The following is a 24402-nucleotide window of genomic DNA, read 5'->3' as shown; positions in this document are numbered from 1 at the left end:
CTTAGACGCAGAGGACATCACGCGGAACGCCCGGCTGCAGGAGGCTCAAGCTGAAATCAAGATTGCCGGCTGCGTGCTTAGCCGCTCAGTCGGGCCCGACTCACTCCGACCCCATGGACTGTAGCCCACCAGGATCCTCTGTCCATGGGGACTGTCCAGGCCAGAATACTGGAGAGAGTTGCCATGCCCTCCTCCAAGGGATCTTCCCAACTCAGGGATTGAACCCAGGTCTCCTGCTTTGCAGGCGATTCTTTACCAGTTGATACCAGGGAATGACCTCAGATATGCAGATGACACCACCCTGATGACAGAAAGTGCAGAGGAACTAAAGAGCCTCTTGATAAAAGTGAAAGAGGAGAGTGAAAAAGCTGGCTTAAAACTCAACACTCAGAAAACGAAGATCATGGCTTCCGGTCCCATTACTTCACGGCAAACAGATGGGGAAACAATGGAAACAGTGAGAGACTATTTTCTTGACCTCCAAAATCCCTGCAGACAGTGAGTACAGCCATGAAATTAAAAGGCGCTGTTCCTTGGAAGAGAAGCTACAACAAGCCTAGATAGCGTATTAAGACAGCAGAGACATCACTTTGCTGACAAAGATCCAAATAATTAAACTATGGTTTGTCCATGTATAGATGTGAAAGTTGGACTATAAAGAAAGCTGACTGCCCAAGAATTGATGACGTTGGACAAGACTCTTGAGAGTCCCTTGGACTGCATGGAGATCCAACCAATCCATCCTAAAGGAAGTCAGTTCTGAATATTCATTGGAAGGACTGATGCCAAAGCTCCAATATTCTGGCCACGTGATGTAAAGAGCTGACTCACTGAAGACTCTAATGCTGGGAAAGACTGAGGGCAGGAGAAGGGGACTGCTAAGAGGATGAGATGGTTGGATGGCCTCATGGATCTGATGGACATGAGTTTGAGCAAACTCCAGAGACGGTGAAGCACAGGGAGGCCTGGTGTGCTGCAGTCCACGGGGTCGCAGAGTCAGACAGAACTGAGCGACGGAACCACCACCATCCTCAAAACCGTGCTCGGCGGCAGGCGACACAGACCGCTGCTAGAACACGCTCCCCAGAGTGAGCTCACGCACACGCTGGGCACTGGCAAGCCCGCCCCGCGAGGCCCAGGCTGCGACCGCAGCTGGGACCAGGCCCGGGTGAGGCGGGCTCGCACCTCCCACAGCTTCTCGAGACGAGCAAGCACCCAGGAGGAGCAGCACCTAGGCATGGGCCCAGGTGGCATCTCAGAGCCATGGCCAGCCTCTGCCGGGTCCCTACGCGCTGCAGCCAGGCCCAGCCCGGGACCTGCCCCGATGGCCACGCAACGTGCACGGCAGGGCCTGCAAGGCGCCCAGCAACGGGCATGCGCACCCCCAGCCCAGCCCCAAGCCGATGCCCCGGACGCCTCCAGCCTCTCCCCGCGCAGCGGCGTCCAGAGCAGAGATGGCTCTGCCCTCAGGGCGCCGGGGCCACACGTGCCAGTGCCCCTACTCCCCGCCCAGGAGCCAGATGCCCCACCCCAAGGGGGCACGGGACACTCCTGGCAGAGGCAGGGCCAGCGCTGGAGACAGAGGCACCGCAGACAGCTGGGGCGGTCTCGCCCGTGTCCACTCTGGGGCTCCCGGTCACGCTGCCCTGGCCTCGTGCCCACAGCCTCCCCGGCACCCATGTCCTCCTGCAAGACCTGCCCCCACTCCCAGGGCTGCGTGCACCTCCGTCAGGGCAGGAGGCCAGGGCCCCAGGGTAGGTCTCTGCTCGAAGGCGGAGCAGGTCAGGAGCCAGCCAGCCCGCAGCCGTGGCCACAGGCCCAGCCGCCAACCCCTTGCGCCCCTGGGAAACAAGGCGCCCCCGGGGCAAGGACAGATGCGGCTCCTTCCTGGGAAAGCCCAGGGCAGCAGAGGCGCCCCAAGCTGCGAGGGGACGAGCCTCAGCGAGGCCTGGGAAGACTGTTCACTGGCCACCCCCCGCACTCAGCCCACAGGGCCTGGACGGGGGTCTGGCGCCTGGAGACAGACTCCGGGATGTGCCTGCACTGCTGAGACGCCGGATCTGCGGGACCGCCATGGAGCCTCGCGGTCGCCGGGCCGCGGGTGTCCGAGCCCACCCTCGGTTTTGGGCTGGAGAGCCTGTTTCTCACGGGGCCACCGGTCCTTGGAGGCCCTTAGGGTCCTGATTTCAGGCGGCAGGAGGGCGGGACAGATGCACCAGCCGCGAGTCCAGTGCGAGAGACACACAGCCCGAGGCCCCCGCCACTGCGACAGTGCCCGGGCTGCAGCCCCCAACGGCAGACGCTGCCCAGGAGGCCGACAGAGGGTCTTCCCTAAGGACAGGGTGTCCCCAGCCCAGGAAACGCCTGCAGCCAGGAGTCTTGCACTTTAAGTCGCAGCCTTGGGCCCCGCGATGCTCAGCTGCTACACTCAGGGCCAGGGCCCCACACGGCGAGCATCCATCTCTCCTTCCCCCGGGTCCCCTCTGCACTCACGACCCTGGCCCCGGGGCGACCCCCAGGCTGACCCCCCGGCCCTGCTGTGGACAATTCAACAATGGCCCAGGGCTGCTCCTCGCCAAACAGAAACCTCTTCTAGAAAAAGCCCGCTGTCCGCCAAGGGTCACAGAATGCAGAGTGCCCCCACTGAAGGCTCCCGCTGCGGGCCAGCCCACACCTGCAGGGGCCAGCCCCCCACCAACCCACCCACCACGGCACGGCACCAAATCCTCAGGAGTCCACGCACTGCCCCTGTGGCACGACCTAAAATTCCAGGAGCTTAAACCAGCAGTGATGGCCACCACCATCCCACCCCCACACCTAACGTCGCACCTGCTGAAAACCAGCCCCGTTTTAGGCTGCTTCCTACAGCTGCTTCTGAGCTTTCCATACAATACCATCCGTTAATTGTAAGATACTCCTCTCTGAGAATTCACCGTGCGTTTTGTTTCAACAACTTACTACATAAACGCAAAGCACGTCACGAAGGACAGTCAGTCACATCCAATTCAACCACCCAGAGCTGCCTGGGTGCCACTTCTGCTCGCCTTCTCCCAGCGCAGGAACCGCAAACGCGCAGGAACTAACTGGAGCTCCTGTGGGTTACCTCTCCGCATCCTTTCACTTGGGGAACTACACACACACCAGAGACCATCCTGCCCCGTGGCTCCAAGGGAGATAAAATTTCAACACAAACCGCGACCTGCAGCCCCTGCGCAGAAGCTCGGTGGCGTCAGCGAGCAGCTATGAGGGGAATGTCCCAGCAGCGGCCACACGCATGGCCGGGACCCCAAACGCTTGGCTTTCCTCAGATGGAGCCCCAGCAGGGGCAGGGATCCGGCTGACAACCTGGAAACAGAAGCAAACCTCCTCGTGTAAAAACAGTCGCTTTTCCCTAATGTGTACAACCCCCCAGGGCCTCGATGGCGGCTGCTTTTTGCTCTTCTCTGTTAAGGGAGTGGGCGGGGTTAATCCCATGCTTCCCCACATCAGGAATCCCACTGACACACACTGGGATTACTCAAACACCCAAAAATGCACCAGCGGCCCAACAGGGGACCCCAGGGTGCAGGGTCTGGTATGCGTCGTTCTCACAGGGCTCAGTGCTGGCCCCGCAGCTCGGGCTCACACACAGCCCCGGGCGGGGACGCAGACCCACGGGGGCAGGGAGGGAGCAAACCCCAGGAGACTGGGGACAGGAGACACGAAACGCAGGCCTCAACCACAGGCAGAGCACACGGGGCGCAGGCCTCAACCACAGGCAGACGGAGAAGGCAGGCGGCAGCAGGGAAGAGTCAGGACGGGAGGGACGCAGCTGGGTGTGGAGGCCAAAGCCACAGCAAGAGCCTCCTGTGTTGCCACCCCAGCCCAAGCGCTGCAGGGCATCCACGCCGCTGAAGCCCCAGGGGGCCGGCCGCCCCAGCAGCGCTGCGCTCAGGAGAGCCCTCGTGCTCTCACCCTGCCCTGAGGCAGCCCCCACGCGCGCCCTCCTCCCCCGAGCGCCTGCAGGGCTCGTCACAAGGGGCGCCCATGCGCCTCGGGCTGCTCCAGGCACGGCCCACTGCTCACACACCAGGGGTGGACTGCTGGAGCCCCGAGGGACAGCCACCAGGAAGGTGGAGGCCAGCCGGGCCCGCTGGTGCGCCCAAGGGCCCCCAACCCCCGTCCAGGCCCCTGCGCACCCGGCGAGAGCCCAGCAGCTCGCCCAGAGCCCCCTCCCCTCCCCTGCAGAGCCCCCAGCCCACAGAGCCCCCTCCCCCACAGTGCCCCCTCCCCTCCCTGGCAGAGCCCCCAGCCCACAGAGCCCCCTCCCCCACAGTGCCCCCTCCCCTCCCCTGCAGAGCCCCCAGCCCACAGAGCCCCCTCCCCCACAGTGCCCCCTCCCCTCCCCTGCAGAGCCCCCAGCCCACAGAGCCCCCTCCCCCACAGTGCCCCCTCCCCTCCCTGGCAGAGCCCCCAGCCCACAGAGCCCCCTCCCCCACAGTGCCCCCTCCCCTCCCCTGCAGAGCCCCCAGCCCACAGAGCCCCCTCCCCCACAGTGCCCCCTCCCCTCCCCTGCAGAGCCCCCAGCCCACAGAGCCCCCTCCCCCACAGTGCCCCCTCCCCTCCCTGGCAGAGCCCCCAGCCCACAGAGCCCCAGGCCTGAGGCCCTTCCCCTCTCATTCCGCTAGCAGAGCCCCCTCCCCTCACCTGCAGAGCCCCAAGCCCCACAGGGCCCCCAGGCCCATGCCGCCTCCCAGAGAGACGGCTGGCTGGCTCCTGGAAGAGGCCCCAAGAGAAGCTGGGTCAGGGCCAGGCAGGACTGGTGAATGGCCAGGGCCCCTAAGCACCTGAGGGGGTGGCCTGGGCCCTCCCCAGCTCAGTCTGCACTCAGGAGGAAGCAGGGCCCTCCCCAGGATGACTGAAGGCCATCCCCACAGACACTGACCAACATAAACCATCAGAGGGCTGACTGCTGCAGGGCCCCACGGCCACAAAATCTGACTTTTCTCGAGACACCATTTAAAAAACGTAAAATTCTCAGAATGAGTGAGCCTAGTGTAGTGGTGATATCCGTTGAATATTTTTTAAAAACCTGTATTACCTAGACTAGCAGACACGTGCCAAGGAACTCGCAAGCATTTCATCAAAATACCCCACCAGCAGGCACCACAGTGGCAGCGCCACCTGGGTGGCAAGAAGACCCAGACAGGACAACGCGAGAGCCCCCAGCGGGGGGCGCCACACAGGGCTTCAGGGATGCCAACACTGGCAAGAGATCTGGGAGCAGGCTGCGTGATCTCAACACACGCCAACGCTCCAAGTAATCAAAGCCACACACGGACAAATACCAGTGAAAATACGTGAAGGAAAACTACAAAACGTTCAGACGCGCAATGTGTACGCCGTTCAACCGGAGGCTACCCCCAGACACAACAGCTTCCAGTCACGTGAGCGTGTGGCAGCTGACAAGAGGGAGGACTCCGTCGGGGTGAGCAGACAGCAGACGGCGATGGGACAGGCGCCCCGAGATCCAAGGACGACTGCAGGGACACAGGGATGCCTGATGCTCACCCTCCAGCAGAGGCTCCGCGTCACCTCGTGCGCGAGGAGTCCCCCGCTCCCTGCAGGAGGTACCTGACGACTACCAGCTTTCAACGCACACACATCTGCGCCCGATTATTCCACATCGTCCAGGCGCCGAGTTCAGCGGGACCTCTCCTACGGGAACACCACCCCACACAGACACACAGATGGTCAAAGAACAAGCGAACATCCACACTTCACCGGGCAGCACCACCCTGGGGCGGGGGCCGCGATGGACGCCCACGGCCACCAGCAGACCACAGCTGGAACAGCTGCCCCGGCCGCACCGGCGGGGCCACAGCCGTTCCAGAATCAACTGGAACCCGGACCCCGTGTGGCAGGATGCCAGCAGCCAGGCCCCGGACTCCACAGGAGCCTTCCCTGACCTCCTCAGACTCGAGCCCAGGTCAGCCGCACTCGGGCCCCTCACCCAGCCCCCAAAGAAGGGGCGCAGACACAGGACTCAGAGGGACCGCCTCTCTTCTTGCCCAGCTCTGGGCTCCGCGTCGCCTCCACACATGGCAGGGCCTCGGGCTGCCAGCTCCGGTGAGGGGAAAGCTCGTCAGCGTGGGAAGACAGTAGCAGGAAAGGCCGGCAGGGCCTGCCTGCACTGGCCTGCAAGGGGCGCAGCCATGCCAACGGGAGGCCCCGTCTCTCTCTCAGGCAATGCTGGGTAAATGCACCATCCTTCTAGGAGCTCCAGGAGCACCTTTAGTTAGAAGGCAAGTCCACTTCATTCCACTTTTAAGTGTGAATGCTCTTCAAGAGGTCAAATCACATGGGGTGATTTTTTGGTGCAAGCAGAAAAGAGTGCTTTTTGAATGTCAGCAAACATTTCAAAGGTGGTGGGATCACAGCCCGCCAGGCTCCACTGTCCATAGAACTCCCCTCCAGACAAGAATACTGGTGTGGGTGGCCATTTCCTTCTCCAGGGGATCTTCCCCACCCAGGGATCGAACTCCCATCTCCTGCGGCCCATGCGTCGGCAGGGGGATTCTTAACCAGAGCCACCTGGGAAGCCCAGTACCTGGCGTATCGCACATCACACAGCTCCTGCGTCTGGACTATTTTAAGTAACTTCTACCCCCCACCTCCCGCCTGCGCCTCGGTGCTGACCTCCACCCCATAGTGCTGGGCTGTCCATCCAGGGGTAAACCGACGTGTACACGTGACTAGCACAGCATGTGTGCAGTACTCTGGGCAGCTGCTGGACTCAGGCCACAGCCATCTGGCCACTTCTCAAGGTGCTGGTACTTGACATCCTTTTAATGAAATTATGACTCCCCATTTTAAGCTGGAAAGTCGCTTGCAATTACTGCTTAAAAAAGAATCACAGGTACATGACTTTTTAGACTTCCGACACCTAGTAACGACTGTGTGCAAACTAAAACGTTCTGTGTACTGATTCTCACAACCACCAATATACCGCAAATCACTGAAAAAAAAAAGAATAGAAGCCTAACGCGCAGATGTCTCTCAAGCCCAGGGGCTCTGGCATGGAGGGGCGGCTGCAGGACGAGGAAGGCCCCAGAAGGCCGAGGGCTGAGCACATCCACCAAGGCAGGCCGCCCACTGCTGAGCGCCCGCCCGAGTGGGGCTCCGCGGGGGCAGGGCGCCACACACCCCCAGGAGACAGGACGGTCCCCGCAGAGCAGGGAGGGGGGAGGCCACGCCACACCCGCTCCAGCACTCCCGGGACCGGGGGCCTGCAGCCCGGGCTCGCTCCCCTGCTCCTGGGCCTCCCGCGACACCAGGCCGAGGGAGAGGGCGGGGAGGGCGCAGGCCATGGGCCAGGCGCCCCTCCAAGGGCAGATGAGCCCTCTGTGGGGAGAGACGGCCGACGCGTAATCCGCTGCGGCATCTGCTGTGAGACCGAACCACCGGCAACCATGACGCACTGGTCCAAAAAACCGGAATGGCACACCCGGAGGCACCAAGGCCTCCCACGCTGGACGCAGGGGTCACAGGGGGCGGGAGGCCCGGGGAACAAGGCGCCCAGCTCACGGCACCACTGCCAGGGCTGCGGGGGTGAGCCCTGCGGGGGGGCAGGCACCCTGCTGAACACGCGACAGACGCCTCGGGCAGGCCCAGCGCCCCAGCGCCGGTGCGGGGAGGCAGCGCACGAACGGCCAGCCCGCCCTCGTGGGCCCTGTCCTCCCACGGCGGCTGGGATGCAGAAGACGACTCTGCTCTCTGAGAACCGCGTCAGAGGGAAAGGGGAAGACGTCCAGCCACGGTTTCCACGAGGCGCACACCTCACCCGGTCCAAACCTCAGTCAAGGCCCAGGGGGGCAGTCTGGTGAGACGGGTGGACGGAGCGTGAGCAGAGAGCAAGCAACGGGCCTTGGAGGCCCAGTCCCCCCGCTCACCGGCAGGACGCTGCCACCGAGTCCCAGCGAGGCCTAGTCTTGCACACCCCTCACCACCGTGATGCCGATTGCTGCTCAGAGAAAGAGCTACCCTGACCTCCCTTCCTCTGACCTTGATAAGTAGCAAGACAGTATGACTAGTCACCAAAAACAGGGAAACAAAAAAGTCTTACCACATTTTCGTTGCTGGTTACACTCAGTACTAAATCTCCACCTAGCTAAGTCAATTCATTGCAACTGCAAGGACTAGCAGATTCAAAGGTGCGAGACACGGATGGAAACTCACCACGTGAACAGTTCTAGAAGCAGAAGCCTCAGACTTAAAGGGCGCAGCCAAGAATGACAGGAAGGAACCGATGATTCAGGCCAACGCCTTCACACCTGTGCCACTAAACCACCCCCTCTGAAAGCAGCAACCACCTCGAGCATCACTCAGGTGGGGCAGGATCCGGGGTTTAAAGTAAAAGGCCGTGGCTCACACACATGCAGTCCAACCTCAGACCACACAGCAACAAGGGAGCAAACTCACTCAACAACCCTTGCTCCAAAGCCCCCTGAAACCGCAGTGATCACCTCTGTCTTGGCTGTGAACTTCCTGACGACTAGCCACTGAGAAACAAGACCACTAACACCTGATCAGAAAGTTGCTGCTGGATTCTCTGCTGGATTCTGGTGACGTGAGACCGCCCCTGCAGAGGCCAAGCACAGCTGGTGGGCGACCAGGCAGGCAGGGCGAGGCTTCAGCAGACAAGGGGGTGAGGACCGAGAGGAACGACGCCGGCCCACGACAGTGGCCGAGACCCCGGCAGACCAGACCCGAGGCACAGGCGCTAGCTGCGGGCGGTCTACAGCTGTCTCCGCAGACCTCCACAACGCACCCTGCATGGACCGTCGGGAGGAGGAAAGGGGAGCAGGCGCGAACACCGGGATCGTCCGGATCACAGAAACCCTGACTGGGCTTCGGAACGCAAGCCTGAACCTTTGGAGCCTGGAAATGACAGGGCAGAGGCACCCGCCGTCGGGAAGGGGCGCGGAGACGAGGAAAGAAACAGCATGAGCACCGCTCTCCCCGAGACTGGGCTCCAAGGGCTCCACGAACGTGCAGAGCGCACAGGCGACGAGACTGTCTGGAGCTTGGCCACCGGCAGCCTAGCGGGAAGCGGGGCCCAGTCTCCTCCCGCAAAGACCCCCGGAGCTCCAGGAAGACCTTCAACCACGAGTGCAGGGACCAGCCAAGGAGCAGCACCGTGAGGACAGTGAGAAGCCGCTGCCCATGGGGCCGGGGGCTCTGGCGGCGCCGCACCCAGCAGCCTGCCCACACACAGCCACATCCCAGCACAGGGCCGAAGGCTGCAGACACCCGCCCGCCCACGTCCCAGGGCGCCGGGAAGAAGGCCCCACCGTGCCGAGCTCTCCGCCCACGTCACCGATGGGCCTATCCATGGTCGTGCCAACACCAGCGCCTCCCCGAGCGGGGACGGTGGCGCCCCCAGAGCACCGTCGCCGGCAGACGGCCCTCTTCCCCCGCGCTCGGCCAACCCAGGGGTGCGCTCTCAGGCACCAGGACCGCTGAGGGGCGCACCAGACTCCTCTTCACTGACCTGGTGTGCCGAGGCGGCCTTGAACCTGTTCTCCTCAACAGTTCATCCCACCCGTCAGACACCGATTTCAAGTCCCGGGACCCTCTCCCTGAGGGACTGAGGCCAGCCACGTCTGGGCTGACAGCGCAGACGCAGCACGCCCCCCAGGCCAGGCTGTCGGCCGGGCGGACTTCACAGCGCGGCTTCCCAGCGTGACCGCCCACACTTTGCGGGCCCCGTGTGCTAAGACGGAGCCGCGCGGCCACACTTTCCTTGCCTCCCTGGGCCCAGCCGTCTCCTCGTGCGCACATCCACGTCTGCATCGCTTCTTTAAATAGCTCCTTCCAGCAGTCTCACACTGTTCAGGCTCAGAACCACCGAGCAGGGCAGTAAGACGACCACCTAGCTCTCGGTAATATCCCTCTGGCGGGAATTCCAGCTATCAGTGGCAATGACAGATCACACTGATCGAAAAACAAAAGAAAACCCCTTTATGTCCGCCCACGCCAGCATCAAGTGACCGTCCTGCGCATGTTACCTTTCAACGAGCTGGTGTCAAACACAGCCTAGAGAACTGGGAAGGATGGGAATGTGGACAGCTGGTTCTCCCCTCCCTGAAGAAATGTTCAATAAACTGCTAATCATTATTCCACATCAAAAGGCGATTTTCATACACTCTCCAAATACATCAAAGAACACGTGTCAATAAGGTCCAGCGTCAGCCTCAGCGTCCAGACGCAGAACGCAGGACTCCAGGAGCCCGGCACGGAGTCACACACACACAGGACAGGCTCCACTCGGGAAAGAATGCACCGAACACATTTGCATTTATTTTCTTTTTTTTTTTTTTTAAAAGCAAATGACAAAGACCCAGTTTACCAGCTTAACTTTTTTAAACCTAAGCTTAACATTACATATTTAAACAATTGTCAAAACTTACTAAGTTGCCAGCATTCATGCACGACTGAAAACATCCTCAATGCACATTAAACCAGAAATGCATTACCATTAACGTATTAATATCATCACTACTAAATACTGAAAAAACTGAGATTATCTTGTGGAAGAGTCATCCTGGCAATGTTAACTTCACAGCAGGCTGAGACTACTCGGCTCACGTTTCAAACACAATGGAAAAGCAGTCCGTGCTGGTGTTAGTGTACGAAAGAGTCACGGCCACCTTGGATTACGTTTAATAAAAAGCAAAGTGCGTACAGAGATTTACAACAATTTTAAAGACAAATAAAATAGTCCTATTACGTGGTCCCAACAGTAAACTCAAAAGTCTATGACAAACAGGGCTCCGAAGAGCTGTGTATAAATACTTTAGATTAGGTACAGTTATACTGAAAGTCGAGTTCGTTTGAAATCTTCAAAAAAATGTTCCTGTTAATCCTCACATGGCGCGTGCCAGAGTTAGGGTTCTGCTACGCACGTGCGGTCAGCTACTTGTTATCCAAGCGCAGCAGCTGCTCCTTACCATTTATCGTCAAGGACTTTAACTGGCCGTCTTCTTCAACTTCCACCCTTTCTTGACCATTCTCGACAATCCTGTGGGAGGGGAGGCAAGGGGGATAACACACACCGTAAGATCGTCATTTGAGGTGAGCAGGCCTGCCTATGGACCTGAGCGCGCACCTTTAGAGGACCCGCCGCGGGCACCCCTGAAGCCAGCGACTCTGTGGCTGAAGCCAGCGTCCTGAGCGCGGGCGCCTCTGGCTGAGCACAGGCAGCAGCTGCCGAAGCGGCCAAGGTGCTACAACGGAGGCACTGCCATCCCAACACCCCCCTGCACACTGGACGGGGCGGCACCCAATGTGCCACAGGAAGCAGACATCTCAAAGGACAAGCTCTGATCGGAGGGGGCCCAGATGGCCCAGACACCCTGCCCTTCCCGGGGGTGGCACTGGTGATGCCCCCCACACCTATGCCTGAGGACACAGACGCCAGGCCCGCACCTCTTGGTGGTGATCTTCCTGCCGTTCACCACTTTCGTCGACGTCGATACGGACTTGTAGTTGCCCATCCCACTCCCGCCGAAGGCCGAGGAGGAGGAGAACGCCGTGAGGCCCCCGTGGCTTAGCGAGCCGAAGGAAGTGAGCCCTGTAAGAGACAGCAGAGGGGTCAGAGACGAGCGCAGCACGCGCGGCCAGCCCAGGGAAGCAGACGCAAGCCCCTGTGGGGCCGCCCGGCCACCTCCCCTACCAACGGGCCAGCACCCCGCCCCCACACATCTCACAGGATGGAGCAAACCCCGCCACAGACTGGCACACCCAACAAGCTTCTGCTGGCTCCCTGTAACTGTGACCACAGGGGATACAAATCTCCATTGCCAGGAAGCTGAAATAATTTTAGCAAGAATACCACAATTATCAGGAGAAGTATGGGTCTGGAGTTCCTGGACTAACTCTCAGCTATGAAGTGCTCACCTAGGACATGAACCCTGACTCTCAGAAGTCACAACAAAGCAAGTCCACTCTGGGCTGGGGCTGAGGCTGCTCTGCCTGTTGGAGCCCGCTGCCTGTCCCATCCTGAATGCCCCCTTACAGCAGAAACACGCCCTCCCCACGGCTCCTTAAAGGGGAGGACTGCATGCCACACATACTCCTTAAGTGAAATGCTCTTTGACAGGCTTGCCCAGCTTTCTTTTCTCTGACTCTCCCTTAAATCCCGGCATACTACGTAGCATCTGAGGAGAGGGCCTGCCAGAGGGAAGCACAGCTTCACTGGCCCTGGGTAGCACAGACCCCTGGCTTCGGAGGAGCAGAGTCTGGGAGCTGCATCCCCTGTGCTGCCCACAGAGTGTGGGACACTCACACAAGGGAGGCCCAGAACAGATAGAGGAACTGGGCGAGCACCAGAGAAGAGCTGAGATTCCAACTCTCCACGTGAAATGCGGCTGCGCCAGGCTGTGTGCCTGACTCCAGCTGATGGATGGCCTCCAGTCGCCAGCCAGTGCCACGCACCAAACCGCACCAGTAGACTCCGCATGGCACACGCAGGCCCCACTACAGCCTTAGCTCCTGACCCCATCGACTTGGACTCCCCAGGACATTTTTTTTCCTTAAACTGCTGAGGAGGTTAGATTAAAAAGGATTTAATGAGATTATCTGAGTTATTCCAGTTATTTATCCCAAAACCTCACTCCTTTTAACCAAGAATTTCATTAAATACTGGCCTTTAATAGTGAAGATCTGAAGTAGGTTCTCAAGTATAACATTCTTTGGAAAATTAGGGCGGGGGCGGGGGGGGAATGTGGGTTACTAAGCAAAGATCTGTATATACACAAACAGTGGCAAATCCAAGTTGTTCCACAAAAGGCATGTGCACACTACAAAGTGCCCTGAATGAAAGAAGCCTGCACTGGCATCCACTCAGACACCAGGGTAAGTCTGAGGGTGTAGTACCTGCATCAAAGGAAGGAAATCCCCCTCCAAAGGGGGGAAATCCGCTGAAAGCAGAGAAGAACGAGCCCGTGCCTCGGCTCCGGCTTCCGCGGGGGCCCCTTCGATTCCCAAAGAAGTCCTCAAACGGGTCTTCTAAAAAGAAACAGAAGTGCTTAGTGAAACCTTGACCCCAGGGTGCTTCTCCACAGGAGAGCCGCACAGGGAATGCGGGCGACGCCTCCTGACACTGTTCCAGCAGGAGCAAAGCTTCTCCACAGCGCAGCTCGCCTTCAGAGCAACCCATCTAACCTGCGGCTTTACTGCGGTTTCCGAGACTCATCTAAAACCAGAACACAACGTGTCCCAACATAAAGCTCAAGGTCATCAATACGCACCGCAGACTGAGCAGAGAGCTGGGGGCAGAGCTGTCCACACGGAGCTCTTTCTGGTGGCTGTCACCAATCAATGAGCACTTACTGAAAACATGAATCAGACAAACTTTTAAAATTCACTGAGGTTCCCTATTAAGTTCACTATGAAATCCATCAGTGCTGTATTTTTTCTAGGAAATGGGAATTCTCTGAGAAATAAAAGCAAGGACTCCTGACAGATGGTTAAGAGAAACGAACCCATGACACAGAAGCAAGAGAACCGGCACGGCCTATTTCTAAACCAGGCAGGCGTGATCAAAGCAGGAAATTCACGCATCTGGGTGGCGAAAGGAACAGGAGAACAGTGAGCAGAACACGGTCATGAGCATGCAGGCGAGCGGGGACTGCGGCTCACAGCGCACCCCGCGCGCAGGCGACCATGACTGGGAACCCCCCAGGTAGCCGGCAGTGACCAGAGGCAGACCCGAGCTGGAGGGACGCTCAGAGTGGGGATGGGCAAGCAGGTGGAAAGACTACAAGCCTTTCTTAAGAGAGCCGTTAACAGTGCAGGAAAGCAGGCCTGAAGAAGCAGGCATTAGAAAGCACGGTCACTGGCGGCTTCTTCAGAGACCCAGAAAGAAGGCAGGAGAGGGAGGAGGACCGAACAGGAGCCGGCCCAAGGCAGACACTGCTTCACCAGCTCCACGGGGAGCCGAGGCAGGACGGAGCCCAGAGGCTGCTGCTTCTGAGCCGCAGGGCCCCGCTCCACAGTGCGTGTGTGCGTGCCGCCACGTGAGGCGCAGCCTCAAGAGGCCACTCCTGTCAGCAGCTGTGTAAGCGTGCCTGCCAGTCCCATCATTCCCAGTTAGGAGCATAAAGACAAAGCCTAAGCATAAACTTTGGAGTCAAAACACTTTATAGATCTCTAGAGAGACTTCATTCTGTTCAAATAAAATTCAAGCATTCGATTAAGTTACTTTTCACCTTATTCTCACCGGGGTCTGCACAGCGACGCTGACACGTTTTCCATTCATCCAGTCACAGGACAGCAGGTAATCACACTCATGTTACGACCGCCCAGGTAAAGGCACAGCTGTGGCGAGTGCAGCTTGGACTCGGTGTGATCGCATTCTCAAGAAGAGCCACATGAGCAGCCTCAGACGCTCACTGCCCTTGCGAGAGCTCCTGACCCTCAGGTCTCCGCAGGCTCCCGGGGCCACAGCCAGCCACAGCCTGCGCCCTCCTGCAGCCTCCCCTCATTACCGCTGACAATCGTTTAGTTATGATTTAAGGCTCACACAGCAACTGGAACCTTCAGGACTCTCCACAAAACTACTGGGGCCAACTTAAACCAGGGTCCATTTGATACCACCATTAAATGGTTTTCATTTGTTTACATGAAGCTAAGTGAACTTTCATAATTATAAGTCACCTTGTTCAGAAGCTACTTCAAAAGATAGTTGAGTAGCATTATAAGAATAAGGCCAGTTGGGTTTTCAGTTACATTTTTTTTGTTTTCTTGTATTCTTTCATTTTTGAAGTCTTTTATCTTGCACACTTCTGTATTATACAGCCTAAATATGGATTTTTACAATTCCAGTAGCCACCGAATTTTAACGTGTAATTTCAGATAGTAAAGTCACAACAGCTAACCCTAAAAATGAAGTCTCATCTGTAAGTCATGGTGACGCTAGAAAACAGGTCTTTTAAGAAAGTCGCGACGACGATCCTGTGTTGACAGGAGCCAGGCCGAGACCAGCACTCCCACCTCCCGCCACAGGCTGCGGCGGGTGTGGAGAACAGGCGGCGTGAGCTTTGGGCTTCCCAGGCGACTCAGTGTAAGGAATCTGCCTGCCCATGCAGGAGGCGTGGGTTTGATCCCTGGCTCGGGAAGATCCTCTGCAGGAGAAAATGGAAACCCACTGCAGTATTCTTTGGACAGAGGAGCCTGGCGGACTACAGCTCATGGGGTCACGAAAGAGTCGGACGTGACTGAGCAGGCCATAAGCTTTCACAACCTTTAGGCTCCAAGCTAAATACAATAGTTAATTAACAGACCCTCTCATCCAGCAATTCAATCTACTTCATGGACATCAACTCATCAAACATGGAAATAACTTACTGAAGGGCCCCCAAGCTTTTATAGTGAAAATTCCCTAATTACGTAATTTTCCAATATAGAAATGGAGAGCATGTTAAATGAAGGTTATTGAAGGGTCATCAGGTTTAAGCTTTAGAAAAAACACACATCCCAACTCTAACATCTGAAAAGCGTTCACAGTGGGCTTTCAACTGGCAACAAGACAAGGGTGGTTCCCCGCTCTGTCCTTCGACCTCGATTGTTTTCCAAATTCTTATGTTCAATCTGTATGGTTATTATTTTTAAGGGTAAAAGGGGTAAAAACTGCATTTATCTTGTAAGTAAATCTGAATCAGACACAACGTCACCGAACATGCTGCCCAGAAACACTCCTCTGCAATCTTACATGGTCCTGCTCTTCTCAGAAACACCAAGCCAAGTCCACTAAGGTGATGCTTGCAAACACCTAAGTAATAATGTCAATCTTATGACAAAAAACACGCCAACCGAATGCTGTGAAAAACCACCACCAGACGTGTTCCAAATGTTCACACAAGCACATTCTCGTAGAAAGACTTAAGGGGAAAGCTAAGCGAAAAGATAGTTTAGAGCCATACGTGCCCCCAGGAGCAGAGGCCAAGGGCCTGACCGAGGGCACTCAGCGAAGGCGTGCAGCTCCTGTCCTCACAGAGCTCACCACCCAGTCCCCGGGCCACACGCACACAACTGCACAGCAAAGGAAAACACCACCAACTCTAACAAGCATCCTGAGCATGTCAAACAAAAACAGGCCCCTCCACTACAGTCTCGGTGCTAAGGCACAGCAACCCTGAGGAAAAAGCGACACGTGACTCAAAAGCCAGGACAGCAGACAGACTCCAGGGCGACCACCCCACCTGCACTGACCCCAACGCCACAAGCTAAGGTCAAAACACTCCTTCGCAACAACTCGAAGTTTGTAATGTTTTCTTCTCGCATATTCAGAAGTAGAAAACAACATATTTGAAAAGTTATTTGAAATAAACAAACCTAAGTGACTCAAAAACAGCCATGGGTGACACACGGCTGGGACCCCGGGGAGGAGGGCTTTGGGGCGCTTCTCCATGGCTGACCCGGCATTGGGGTGGTACCTGGCAGTGCACGGCAAGCTCAAGATTAATACTCGGCAAATGACCATCCTGCTTCCAGCTGTGCACACAGCTTCATTACAAATGTGACTCCTAGTTACGCCACAGGCCTAGCTGGAACACTATTTTCTAGCAGTTACAAACAGCCATCCAAGCCAAGGGTGCTGAGCACACGCAAGGGATCCAGACCCCCTACTTCAGTGGCGACGGAAGCCGGGCCCCTGCAACTCTACCCCTCACCAAGCAGCTGCGAGGGAGCCGCCCTCCCCCTGCCTGCGGCCAGGACAGCCCACCGCCCTCAGCCACAGGGACCACCACGCCAGGAGGAAGGAGTCCAGCCTGGACTCCTGCATGGGCTCGGGAAGCTCCCCCATGGGGGAGCCGGGAAAGCCACTAAAGTCTCAAAACCAACTCTGGATTCCCAGGAAGATCATGCAAAGCCTGGGGCCCAGCCACTGCTCTCGTGACCCAGAAAACAACTCTGAGAGTGGCCTTCTCAGAAGCCTTTCCTCTCCGTCGAGGGTGGAGGTGGTAGGACCACAAGGCCCATCCACCCGGCACCCACCCGCATGAAACTGTCCTGCAACAGCAGCTCCAGCCCCAGCTCCACCCGCAGGAGGTCCCAGCCACTGACGGGCCGGGCCAGCCCAGCCCAGCACCCCTCCCCTGAGGGGACAGGGGCTCAGCAGGGCCTTCGCAGTCACTGAGCCACAGGGGAGTGCCCCCTTGGGAGGGGTCATCACACCTGCCCTGCCTCCACAGCCACAGGCTACGCTTTCCCACTTGTGGCTTCTCTCAGCAGCACAACTTCACCAGTGCCTACTTCCAAACCACGCTGCCTCCAAGCTGAGCGGACAGCTGTGTACGCCACAGGATGCACAGGGCCCCCAACGATGGCCCGCGACCCTGACCTCGGGCGGGAGGCAGGGCCGCTGCAGACAAGCAGGCCCCCTGTCCACATAAGGAGGGACACGCAGGCGTACAGAGGAGACCCCGTGCAAAGACATAGCAGCCGTCTGAGGCGGCCAGAGCAGCGGGAGACCGCCGTCCTTGGGGCCGCGGCTCCTCCCGAGCCCCTGGTTCCCTCGGGGCCCCAGGGAGCCATCAGGTGCGGGTGGTGGAAACTCTTTATTCTAGAGGCTCCGCTCAGCGGGCCGGCCGCGGGGCAGCGGCAGGGCCTCGGGCTCGGGCCCGCTGTCCTCACTGAGTAGCTCCTCACACTCCTCGAGGAGCTCCTCCGGGTCCCCCGGGCTGGCCTCATCCTCACTGGAGATGAACTCCAAGTCCTCACTGGGGGGCTCGCCCCCACCCAGGCTAGCGCCCTCGCTGGGCTCGTCGTCACTAAAGAGGTCGCGCTCCTCGCTGGACACCACGTCCAGCGCCTCACTGTCCTCCTCGCTCGCGCTCTCCGCCACCGCCTCCTCTTCAGGCTCCAACTCCTCGCTGGCCGCCTCCTCGAACCCTGGGGGGAGAACGACCGGCTCACTACCCTCCAGCACCGGGCCGGGCGCTGGGCGGGCCTGCCTGGCCGGACGCGAGGGGCCGCCGGGCAGCGTGCGCACGCCCAGGGGAGCTCCCGGCCTCAGAGCTGGGCCACAGAGACGCCTCCCCACACGGTGGCCCCCGCTAGGGTTCCAGGGCTCAGCGGCTCTTCCGTCTGAGAACCTCATTTCACTAGCACCATCCTTTAATGATAAACCAAGGAAGGGGTCATCGCAATTTAAAGTAACATGATCCCTACACTTGAATGTTTCCAAAGGAGGTTCTCCCAGGGCTAGGGGGAAGTCAGCTCAGCCCACAGCCCTGCCGGCACCCCTCCGTCGGAAAGCCAGGCGCCTGGCTGCTGGGCCCGCGGCCTCTGCCCACAGGGGGCAGGCCTCACAACGAGTGTGGCCCCGGGTACAGGACTCCGTCCTTCCCACCAGCTCTCCGCTTCAAGGTCCCTCCCCTTTCACCTGGGCCGTCTGAAACCAGACCCGGGGTATTACGTTCCGATAAATGCAAAACGAACCTCAGAATGTCTTTTAACAGACTCTGAGCTACTCTTTTTGGAAAACAGGAGAGGAAAAGAGTTGGTCGTGTGGAAAATTAAGACAAGAAATAACACACTCCTCTAAATGGACAGCGTGACAGGGCTGGTGTGGCTGCCGGGAAACAACTCCACGCCTGCTGAGGCAGCACACCCTCGGCCCCACGGCCGCTCAGCCCTGCTCTCAAGTACCGCCAGCGCGCTGCACTGTCACTTCGCACAGGTAGTAGCCGTGGAGCAGCTCCTTTGCCCGGGCGTAAATCCTGAGAGCCTGAAAATGGAAGTCGCCTAGAACACCTACAAGAACGGACTGGAGGAGGGCCACCGCCGCAGGGGCCACGAGAGACGGGGGGGCTGCTAGCGCAGCGTGGGCCTCGAGCCCCGGGCAGAGGCCGAGGGGCCCAGCCCCCAGCGGACCCGGAACCCAGGAGAAGAAACCTCCACCCAGCGACCCGCACACCCAAACTCTTCTGATTCAAGTCACGTGCACATCAAGACCTCCTCACGTGCACAAACCTCAACTCAGAAGACGTGAAGGTCGGTGCTCACAAGGGTAAAACCGCATTATTTGCTCTCCCAGCCCCAACTACCCTTGCCCCTCTTCACTCCGGAAAGAGCTGCTCAGGGAAAACCATTCTTAGTGAGGAAGCTTAACCCATCAGATCTTTTTCCCCAAAAAAAACACAATCTGGCTACCATTACACACTGAGGACTCTTTCCTGACACTCTTTTTTAAGAAAACCACCCTGTGCCAGAGCTGGTGTGAGCAGGCCGGCCTCGGGCGTGGTGAGGTGGCCTGCCCTGCCCTCCTCAGCCTGAGGGACCCTCCATCCCCGGCTCAAGCGGCCAGACTCCTGGCCAGTTTCACCGGACACTACCCTGCTCCCCCAAAACACATCGGGAGCTTGTTAAAGGTTGTAATGAGACACCAAGGTAATCTTAAGGCAGAAAAGTCATTAAAACTCTTCTGTGTCTTTCTTACAGTAATATTTCCTACAATTATAAAGGACAATTAATAAAGAATGTAATTAATTTCATATGATACTTACAGGGAGCCTTCCCAATGTTTCCTGCAGCAGTAATTAACGCAAAAAAAGCCTTCGAAACAGATGAGTCTCCTCCCCCACCCCTCACACTGCCCTGCTTAGCTTCCACTGCTCTGTTCTGTACACTAGCGTATATACACATCCCTCCTCCACAAGCCACTCTCCCCAAAAGTAGGCGGCACCACAGTAAACAGGAAGCACAGTCTCTTCGAACCCCCACGGAGTCACAGGAGGACTGCCCCCAAGAAGGGCCACACCTACCGGACACAGCAGCGCCTTACTCTTCGCCACGCCCGCCGTGTGCAGGGCCCACGGCTCCCCTGTGCTATCTACAGACACAGCTGCTCTTCCTGTCGCCCTCCCGAGGGGCTGCAGCAGGTGTCTTGTCTTTTCCACCAGGCTCCGGGCAGTGAAGGAGCAGACACAGGGCGCTGTCTCCCCACCCAGGGGCAGAGACAACAGGCATCACGGTGCGCACGGCAGGCGGCCCAGCTCACACCACTGCCAACGCCAGACCCTGCCACGCATTCCTGCCACGCCGCCTCGCATCGGGCACCAGGACCCAGAGGCCAGCGGCTGGGAACGCTCTCCTACAGTGAAGAGCAGCCAGAGCAGCAAGGTCTCCCGGCAAAGCTATTCTCAAAGACTAACAACTTGTGATACCTTGCTCTAGAGGTGTCCTTTCTTTCCAAGAACTGCAAACTCAACAGTCCTAACACCACAATCAGAAAAACAAAGAGAAGTTTATGAATCAAATGTCTTCTGAGCAACATCTGCCTTGATGCTTAGTGTTTTCAATCAGACTCCTACACAGGAAATTCAGAGAATTCATTGTCTGACCAGGAGCAGCCCCACCTCCTTCCCACTGCAGAGGAAGCTAATTAGAGTGAAACGCATAGCCGAGGACACGAAGCGTTCAAACCTTTATTATGTTCACGTGCAAGGTGTCAATTCCACATTCAAACTCTTATTATGTTAACGTGCAAGGTATAAATTCTGAAACATTTTCCAAAGGAAGAAGGGAAAAGGGTTTAGTTAAACTCGTGCACTGCTCAAACAGCAAGTTTAAGGACAAGCTACAAGAGTGGTGAAACGGAAAGGGTACATCCGTTGTCGTGAGTCATGAACACGTTATGCAAATGATGACCCAGATAATGAACTTACCGAAGAAGTCGAATGAAAATGGGTCCCTTCCACCAAAAAATTCCCTGAAGACTTCATCTGGGTTTCGGAATGTGAAGCCAAACTCAAACGGACTGTCAAAGTGACTTCCACCTACAGAAGCAAGCACAGCTCAGTCAGGGCCTCCCGCGTGGCAGGCACACAAACACTGTCCACGCATTACTACCTGCATCCTGACCCAAACAAGGCATGAGTTCCATACACCCGAAGCTCGCTCAAGTCCTGCTGGGAGCAAAGTCTCCTGCGCCAGGAGCTGAGAAACACGCGCAGGTCCATGTCCCCGAGCCGCCCCCGAGCCACCCGCGCACTGGGGGCTCCCGCCGCTCTGGGTGCAGCAGCCACACACAGCATTTCAGGCTGTGGAGCAGCTGCTCGGGCATGTGCAGGAGGTCTGAGGCGCGCGAGCCCAAACGCCCACCGCGGAGCTCGCAGGGCAGCAGGTCACTGCGCCACTCTCCATCAAAACGCACACGCCCAAGCCTCATGACCAGAGGCAGCCACTGCGGTGGCTCTTTAGTTTTTTGATAGAACATCCAGTAAGGATGCTTTTGACACAACCTCCAGTATTGATCTCAGGGTACACTCAGCGTACGACAGTAAGGTTTTACCTTATTTCCTAACTACAAAAGGTACACTAGTAGGTACTTTCTAGTACAAGATTTTTAATAGGCCTTTTCCAGGCCATCCATCTCTCCTTCCTCTCCCCAGTTCAGCCTGCTCTCCGGACTGCATTCCTATTTACTGACAGACTGGATCACCGTAAGACTGTATCATCAGGCCACCTCCTTTCATCACAAGGCCAGGAGAAGGACCAGTGTGCACATACGTACCTCCACCGCCACCGTTTAATCCTTCTTTGCCATATCTGTCATAGATGTCCCGTTTTTTAGCTATAAATTTAAAAAGATAAATCAGTAAAGACCAAGTTCTCTTCCCTCAAATTTAGTAAAGCGTTTCTGAAGCTGTGAACCAAAGGCCCCCCACAGCTCTCAAGGTCCACACTTGTTTTTGAAGAGCTGGGACCCCCTTACTGTGACACTTGAGGGCATCAAAGTCTGGCGGCTGCAGCCCCCGGGGTCGCAAAGAGTCCGGCTGCAACTTAGGGACTGAACAACAACAACTCCCTTAAAAACACCTCAGAATATTTTTAAGTAAAGCTTAAAAGACTTATTTCAAAAAAAAAAAACTTATTTCACTCTACTGCTAACTGTGTGCCACGCACTGCATCAAAACCCCACTACAAAGCTGCAAAGCGACTCCACCCCTAGACATGGACCTGACTACAAAGTGCCACTCGGGAGAAAACCCACGGCACAGCAAGGAGCAGGACAGGGCCTTGGCGAGGGCAGAGAGGGGCCACGCGGAGCCAGCCCCGAGCCTGGCCGTCCCTGGCCAGGCAGCAGCCCGCCCGAGCCCGGGCGATGGTTCTCAAACAAGAGCAGTGACAGTGCAGCCCTGCTCAGACACACAGGCTCTGCAGACACACTGTGTGTGGCAAGTGAGGGGGTAACGGGGAAACAAGTGTGGAAGCAAGCTATCCGCAGCCAGGGTGGGCATCAGTGCCTTAAGAACAGTAGCTGTGTGTCTGTGCCGGTAACTCCTGGACCTGAAGGCTTCCTAAGGAAGCATGAAGAATAGACTCCCCCTTACAAATACACACAAAAAGCAGCATTTTCATGGGAGCTTTAAAGGTTCTGCTGCTGCCAAAAATCACGTTTGACATCTGAATTTACTTCTCAAATTGTCTCATGTTCTTGGTCTGCGAATCCACAAATCTGGGAGTGCTGATCAGGCACACAAGCAGGACAATGAGAGTCAACTACACCAGACGCTCATGGAGTGAGGTGACGAGGCCTTCTTCTAAACCAGAGCAGGTGTCCGCTTCCTCTGGTCTAGTCTTTTAAGCGCCTCGGCCGAGAGTCACACCAGGTCACTCAGGGCTGCTTCCCGGCAAGGCGCTGTGAGCACTTTTCCAGTTTTCTCACGAAGTTCCACAGTCCTCGCCCTGCCCCAAGGCTTCTCTTACCAAGAACCCAAGGTCTGGCTAACACCCTCTGTACGACCCATGAAGCTAAACCAACAGGCCTGAGCTTCCAGTGCCGTTCAGCTCCCAACTCTAACAGGGCAGGGAAGCCTACAAGCTGTGGAGTCCACACCTCAGCAGTGTGCGCAACACCTGACTTCCCGAAACTCAGGAGGGCCTTCCCAGGAGGCCAGCACCTCAGCACAGGGTGCTCAGGAGGGCGACGGGGGCCAGAGGCCACGACACCCCAGCCCCGGCGGCCTCCGGTGCCAGGCAGAGACTTACAGAGCCGCCCGGGAGACGCCTAGAGGCCAGGGGACACAGCACTCACAGGGCCTTATCGGGAGGCTGGCGGGGACAGGGCACCCAGTCTGCCCAGAAAACCCCCCTCACGACCCCAAAGCCCCTCGGCCAGGCCTTCCTCTGCAGGCCCCACCCGGGGGCACAGCCCCCACGCTCCCCACTCACCGTCTGACAACACTTCATACGCCTCAGCTACTTGCTTGAATTTTCTCTCTGCTTCTTCTTTGTTCTCAGGATTTTTATCTGGATGCCACTTCAGTGCCAGTTTCCTGTATCTTAAAAAGGAGTTAAGGGTACTGATCACATCCCACTTCCAGGGTGGTGTCTAATGTGTCACATGAAGCAAACATTTCAAAGCAAAAGCTCTAAGCGGAGACTAGACAGGCGTGGCGCACACCCTGCCCTTCCCCCAGGGGCAGCACCAGTGACGCCCCCACCACCACACCAACGCAGGAGAACACAGAAGCCAGGCCCGCCCCTCTTGGTGGTGGTCTTCATGCCATTCACACCTTATTTAAGAAGAGCACCATCACTGCACCATGCCGTTCCTGGCTGTGGCCAGGCGCAGTGTGAACGCCACGGCCCACCGTGACACAGCTAAAACACCATCCACGTCCTGCTCGACATTAACACCGAGGGAACTACACAGACCTCAGCGCGCCCTGAGGCTGCCTGCGGCCTGAGACTCGCCTCAGGCGCGCCACGGACTGCAGCGAGGACACAGGGGCGCAGGCTCAAACCCCACCACGGACCCGAGCCAGCCACACAACGGGGGCTGGCAGCAGCCCACTGAGGATGGGCGGCGGCGCCCGTGAGCGCCAGGGCTGCTCCGCTGCCAAATCCAACAGCAAAGCTCTTTGGGCTGATTTCATACCTTCGGGGAGTTTTTGATCTAATTCCAGCAGAAATGAAATCCATGTCCCAAGATAAAGTGCCAGAGGAAAGCAAGTGGCCCCTTCCCTGGGTGACAGGTGAGCCTAGGTCTCAGGGGGCACAAGCTCACCTGCCAACCGGGGCCTAAGATTCCAACTTAGCGCACAGCAGACTCACAGCACGCAAACTGCAATTCAGTTTCCACAGGCCGTGCAAACTCACACCACGGTGACCAGGTGCACTCCTTCAGAACACGGTTACTTACGCCTTTTTAATATCCTCGGCCGAGGCGTGTCTCTGCACGCCTAGAACTTCATAGTAATCCACCATGTTTTAACAGGCTGCTGGAACAAGTCCTGCAATCAGAAATCCATGGTCAGTGACGAGACGGCCCAGGCTGGGCTGGTAGCGGGGGTACGGGGTGGGGAGACGGAGCAGGAGGTAGGAGATGTCACCTCGCCTGGGCACTAA

At 57.5% G+C, this 24402-nt stretch overlaps 1 protein-coding gene across 1 annotated transcript in view; it reads right to left on the bottom strand.

Moving 5' to 3' along the window:
- The window catches only part of DNAJB6 (DnaJ heat shock protein family (Hsp40) member B6), a 43615-nt gene that overhangs the window by 5587 nt on the left and 13626 nt on the right, over nucleotides 1-24402 (bottom strand). Inside the window, exons 2-8 of the mRNA XM_052639170.1 lie at nucleotides 24197-24287; nucleotides 23224-23333; nucleotides 21563-21622; nucleotides 20715-20825; nucleotides 12919-13050; nucleotides 11470-11614; nucleotides 10992-11062 (exon numbers count right to left, since the gene is read on the bottom strand). Of these exons, the coding sequence (XP_052495130.1) occupies nucleotides 10992-11062; nucleotides 11470-11614; nucleotides 12919-13050; nucleotides 20715-20825; nucleotides 21563-21622; nucleotides 23224-23333; nucleotides 24197-24261 (694 nt within the window). The 5' untranslated portion in view covers nucleotides 24262-24287. The remainder of the gene's footprint in view (nucleotides 1-10991; nucleotides 11063-11469; nucleotides 11615-12918; nucleotides 13051-20714; nucleotides 20826-21562; nucleotides 21623-23223; nucleotides 23334-24196; nucleotides 24288-24402) is intronic.

This window comes from Budorcas taxicolor, chromosome 4, assembly GCF_023091745.1.
Source record: "Budorcas taxicolor isolate Tak-1 chromosome 4, Takin1.1, whole genome shotgun sequence".
Taxonomy (NCBI): domain Eukaryota; kingdom Metazoa; phylum Chordata; class Mammalia; order Artiodactyla; family Bovidae; genus Budorcas; species Budorcas taxicolor.
This window is presented reverse-complemented; position numbering and strand designations above follow the sequence as displayed.